The 5,947-nt window shown below is 40.0% G+C and overlaps 1 protein-coding gene across 1 annotated transcript; it reads left to right on the forward strand.

Moving 5' to 3' along the window:
• The first annotated feature begins 2,219 nt into the window (after positions 1-2,219).
• G0S2 (G0/G1 switch 2) lies at positions 2,220-3,622 on the forward strand. The gene is made up of 2 exons (XM_014053447.2): positions 2,220-2,347; positions 2,930-3,622. The coding sequence occupies exon 2, from the start codon at positions 2,951-2,953 to the stop codon at positions 3,287-3,289; it is 339 nt and encodes a 112-aa protein (XP_013908922.1). The 5' UTR covers positions 2,220-2,347; positions 2,930-2,950; the 3' UTR covers positions 3,290-3,622.
• The last annotated feature ends 2,325 nt before the right edge of the window (positions 3,623-5,947 follow it).

Here is a 5,947-nt window from a genome sequence, read left to right on the forward strand (position 1 = left end):
AAGGCTGAATATAGAATCAAGAAGCAAATGTGGCAAGCCTCACATTTGCGTCTGATTCAGTTGGGGAAAACTGATTCAGGGTTGTTGGCCACCATGGAAATTCTGCCAAAGTCACTCTACTTATAACAATAGCACTTAGACTTATATACTGCTTCACGGTGCTTTACAGCCCTCCCTAAGTGGTTTACACCAGTGTTTTTCAACCTTTTTTGTGCAAAGGCACACTTTTTTCATGAAAAAAATCACGAGGCACTCCACCATTAGAAAATGTTAAAAAAATTTAACTCTGTGCCTATATTGACTATATATAAAGTAATTCTCCCACGGCACACCTTACACTATGTCACGGCACACTAGTGTGCCACGGCACAGTGGTTGAAAAACACTGGTTTACACAATCAGCATATTGTCCCCAACAATCTTGGTCCTCATTTTACCCACCTCGGAAGGATGTAAGGAGTCAACCTTGAGCTGTTGAGATTTGACCTGCAGCTATCAGTCAGTTGAAGTAGCCTGCAGTACTGCACTCTAACCACTGCGCCACCTCGCCACCTGGGCTCTTCACAAAGTAGCTCTAATCAGGGGTGTCACACTGGTGGCCCACAGGCCGCATGCGCATGCAGGCCACATCCACCCCAGGTCCAAAAGGGGGAAAACATCATGAAACGGCACATGACAACAACGTGACACCGCAAGTTTGACACCCTTGCTCTAAGTGTAAAACCAATATGGATCTCAAATGTAAATTTCCCTTTTGTCCATGGTGATGTATATAATATAAGTGGACAAAATGCTGTTTTCTCAGGACAAAAGACTGAAAAAAAAAAAAAGTAGACTAGAACTTTGCGAAAAAGGTATCTCCTCTGGCTGCAAAACTCCATTCAACTATGAGGTGGAAGCAAAGTGATAACAGCCAAGGAAAATCTGTATCCCTTTAGTAGTTATAAGGGTGTTTAAAATGTCTATTTATGGGCATATCTTGTCATTATGAGAGTAAAATAAATATCTAGATCAGTATTTTTCAACTTGGCATTTTTAAGACGTGTAGGCTTCAAGTCCCAGAAGTCCCTGACATGAATGCAGATAATGGAATTCTGGGAGTTAGAAGTTGCCAGGTTTGAAAAACACTACTTGAATAATCTTACCACAGGGCCTGACCTGAATCCTTCAAATGGAACTCAAGAACAATTAAACAGTGGACCGGCTTGCCTTCAGAAGTTGTAGGTAGTCACATCACTGGAGGTTTTAAGAGACTGGATAACCATTTGTCCAATGGTACAGGGTAATCTATGGATAACTGGTGGTCCGCAAGAAAATTTTGGTGGTCCCCAGAAAAATTATTTGCATTTTTTATATTACACTAAATACTATTTATCTTTTTAAAAAAACATATTAGTGATCTACGGGATTTAAAATTATGAATTTGATGGTCCCTGAAGCTCAAAAGGTTGGTGACCCCTGGTATAGGATCTTCTGCTTGAGCCAGGTTGGACTAGACCTCCAGGCTCCCTTCCAACTATATTAGTTCTGTAAAGTGCCACAGAGGTTTCCAGGACTTCATTTTCACCAATTGCCATTTAGAGGCAATTGTGTGTCATCTGGTCACCAAAGAGCCATGAGCAACTTTCTTGTGTCTAATCCTTTAAAGCCACGTGAAAATCGAATTCCGGGTCTGTCTTTGGACAATCAAGGAATCCTGATTTGATGTAGCCGGAGCTTGCAGTCAACTACTCTGAATCTTAATATCGGGGCGAGTTAAAATTCAAATCGTTTAATAAAGCGAAACAATGCAGCGAGTCACACATTAAACCTCCTCTGAATTCCGCAAAGTCCGTTTAAGGCAATGCGGTTTTAAGGGGAAGAGTGAAGGTCACCCCAACACGAGCCCTGGCGCACGTCGCTCAAGAGGGACTGAATACTAGTAAAGGCCGCCTAGACAGATGCTACGTGACTCTATCCAGGTTAACAAATTAACGTGATTTATTGCTTTGGACGCCCTTCCTCAGCGCGTCCCCTGGGGGCTACCGACCACCTCCGCCTGCGCTGCCCTTTGCCAGCATTACCAGACCAGGAGGCTTTGCTTCTGGCCAATGGCTGTAGGACGGCGGCGTGCTCGGCGCATGGACAGTCCCATTGGCCAGCAGCCCGCAGGGACAAAGCCAAGCGGTCGGTCCGAGGAGGGGCGGAGCCTCGAACAAGCGTGGGACTATAAAGCAGGAAGGCCGACGGCTACTGGAGGAAGTTAACTGAAGTGGAAATACGCGAGTTTTTGCTTCCGAATCGAAAGCGGCTCTCCGAATTCAACGGCTGTTCAAAGCTTCGAGCGAGACAGACCAGTTCTTAAGAGGTAAGGCCGGCCGACGTTTTATTTATTTATTTATTTATTCTTTTTGATCGTCCAAGCTACAGTGACGGTTTAGAACCGAGCTGCGATTTTTCTTCTCTATTCGAAGACGCTGGATTAATGGGGGGGATTCGTGGGGTTGTATTGGACAGAAGGGCTGTTACTTTATTTTATTTTTAAGGCCTAATTTTGAATTCATGCTATTGCATATAATTGGCTGCAGAAGGAGAATTATACTTGGACTTGTCTGTATTAGAAATGCATCTAGGGTAGTCTGTAGCCTTTTTATACAGAAGAGTTGGAAGGAACCTTGGTCTTCTAATCTAACCCCCAGCTCAGGCAGGAAAAAGGATACCATTTCAGACAAATGGTTATCCAATCTCTTCTTAAAAACTTCCAGTGTTGGAGCATTCACAATTTATGGAGGCAAGTTGTATAAGTTGTTCCTTATAATGAGGCTCTGCAAGCTGCTAAGCCTCCGTTGGGGGGAAAATGTTCTTTCAGAGTAGGATGGCCTAAAATCAAAAAGCTGTTCACAAGCTAAGCTGTAGCTGACCTATTTTTCTCCTATGTACCTCCATCTAGGTGTTTCCAAGTATCTGGACTATGGAGACCATGCAAGAGCTGATCCCATTTGCGAAAGAGATGCTGAGCCAGAAGCCCAATGGGAAAATGGTCAAGCTGTACATGCTGGGCAGCGTGATGGCCTTCTTTGGGGTGGTTATTGGCTTGGTAGAGACGGTCTGCAGTCCTTTCACCTCTGAAGGGAAGCTGGAGGAAGAGGAGGAGGAAGAAGAGGAGAAAAAGGAAAGGACCACTCTGCCACTGTCAAAAAGAAAGGAGATAGTGCAGGCTGTGGCTCAGAAACAGGAGGCCATGATCCAAGAAAAAGGCAAACAAGTGCTGACTTTAAGGAATTCTGTGAACAGGCAACATGCCTCATAGGAAGACTGTTCTTTGTGAGAATGAGCCGATGGTGACCTGCAGAATATAGGACATTTGTTCCATCCCAACGGGCAGATTTCCAAATAGTGCCCTTGTGAGAAAAACATCTCTGAGTTCAAAGACTGCAGTCCAAAAAGAATATTAACAAAGAGTTATTTTGCTGCTGTGCAGCAGTTGAACAACACTGCCATTTAAAATCTTACATACCTGTTCTTTTGGTATGAAAATTCAAAGCTCTATTGTATCTGATCCCTGCCTATGTGGGATTTATTTTTTACTAATGTCTGTGTTTTACAAATATTTTGCCTTTTAAATAAACCATTTTATACCTGATATTAACAGATGCTGGTGTGGACCTCTTGAATGGGATGGGACAGCTCTCTAAAGAGCATTAAAAAGGTGTTTTTTTTCAATTTTGAGTTCCAGATGAAGCAAAGAGCTTACTCTTTGGGGGGGGGAGATATTAAAATGAGTGAGATTGATTTATTAATTTTCTTTATAAATAATTTCACCAAAAAGCAAGGGCCATTTTTTGAAAGGAAAAAGTATTCTAGGATTAAAATTTGGACCTATAGCTATCAAAATCTGATGTCATCTTTCTGAATTAAAAACTATTTTTTACTATCCGGTTGATAATTTGCAAATAGGAAAATGTGAATATGGGAACAAAGAAAATTAGAGGATATACAAATGGCCTTTGCTTGTAATCCACTTGCAAATGCACAAAGATGCAAGATGGTAAAGATACAGTAAAAGTATATGTATTCTACAGAAAGGAATCTTCATAAGTGGTCTAAATAAGGAATCACATCCTCCCCAAATTAGGAAATGACCTGTAAAAGAAAGGATCACAAAGGGCAAAGCAGTCAATGCATAATTGAAAGCACTAGAGCAAAGGAATTGGGATTTTTGGGAACAGGGTTTTTTGGGAGCCTTGGAGTTTGCACTTAGGAGCTAACAAAAATTTTTGCACTAATTTGGCCACTCTTCATTTGTCTAATTTTTATTTTGCAGTTTGATTTAGTTTTAGGGGATAATGTTCCTACATTAGCAAATACTGCCTTAAACAGATAGCTGTCATTATTTTTCAATCATAGTAGCATGGTCACAGTACTGCAAAGGCTTTCTTATCCCTAGATTTTAATGGAACTGACAAATACAATGAAATGTCTATAAAGACATACTCAGAACGCAAATGTTTCTATCTTGTGGTTGAGGTTCATTAATATGGGAAAGATTTAAGATACAATTTTAAAGTATGTGCATTTTCTTTTTATTGATTAATCCTCTCTATAACTAAATTTAGCAACAATAGTTATTGTGATTAAGGATCATTTAGAGGAAAAATCCCAAATCTTACTAATTTCTATAGCAATATGCAAGTTCATATTTTACTAATTCAGAAACACATATATTCTAAATCCCCATTATCCAGGTTATTCACCAGTTTGTTGGTGAATAATACGATTATAATATCCCAAAATGATACACAGGGAGATGGGTAAATTCTCCATCTATAAGATTCTGACAATGTAATGTTTTACTTCCTCAAGGACAGACAGGAATAAGCTAAATGCAACAGGAACAGTCCAAATTGAGGATTAATTTATAGCAATTTAATCTCCATAGCAAGAGGATACATAATTGGCTTTACAGAGATGATATTCTCATATTATGCTCCCATTGTGTATTGACTTGTTAAATAGACACTATACTGGAACAGTGTAGCAGCAAGGGGTGCTGTACAACTGAGGCATTAAAAGTTGGCAGCAAATGGAAGCTAGCTTATATAAGCAATATTGATACCATTGGATGTTATCTGTATTCAAATCATAGCACACTCTCATAAGTCCAGCAGCAATCATATACAGAAAGAAATAATATCTTGCTATAAAAGAACTGGATTTGCACGGATCACTGTTAACTGCAATTTACCATCTGCATTACACTCAAAAATCTCTGGAGATTTGCCTCATTACTAGCAAAAGAAAGGAAAGAAATGAGCATCAGTCAATGGCAAACTTTGAGTTCCTAGCTTTTTCCTCTTATAATGGTGATTTTCATGTTTTATATTGTTTAATCAGGGTAATCATTGACTAACAATTGTTCAATGGGCTGTGATTGAAGATGCTGCAGGAAAAAGATACGGTTCAGTTTGTAGGGCATACTGGGTCACAAACTAGTCTATCACATTTTGATCTAGCATGGCACGTAAATGCATTAATTTATGGTTTTAGAACTTTAAAACAAATACCATATGTGTATGCTTCAGTGTGCTGTATGAAACCAAATATCTGAGTCAACCATGAGTAAGTTAGCCACTGTTAGGCATTCTATGAATAAAGTTAATCTATGCCAGAGGTTATTTTAGGAAGGTGAGGATTGGTAAGATTATGGATAATTCTTTCCTGCCTGACTTCCTGGAACTAAGCTGGGAAAGCAGGAGAACCTAACTCCATGCTGCTACAAAAGTATGTCCCTGTTTTCTTCTTTGCCATGACATTCCAATTATAGACAATTCAGCGCCAGTCATTCCTCTCTTTGACCACATCTGCTTTTTGAGGAGGCAAGATAAGCATTCTCTTCTTCTATATCTCACACATTTAGTTATTTATTGCTAAATAAAAGCCACACATGGAGCCATAGTAGAACTGGCTG

This window comes from Thamnophis sirtalis, unplaced genomic scaffold, assembly GCF_051295495.1.
Source record: "Thamnophis sirtalis isolate CommonGarterSnake01/CBP01778 unplaced genomic scaffold, rThaSir2_p1.2 scaffold_7, whole genome shotgun sequence".
Lineage (NCBI taxonomy): Eukaryota > Metazoa > Chordata > Lepidosauria > Squamata > Natricidae > Thamnophis > Thamnophis sirtalis.

Bases quoted from the DNA above. Each gene is read 5' to 3' on its own strand.
- G0S2 (XM_014053447.2), top strand. From the start codon at position 2,951: ATGGAGACCATGCAAGAGCTGATCCCATTTGCGAAAGAGATGCTGAGC.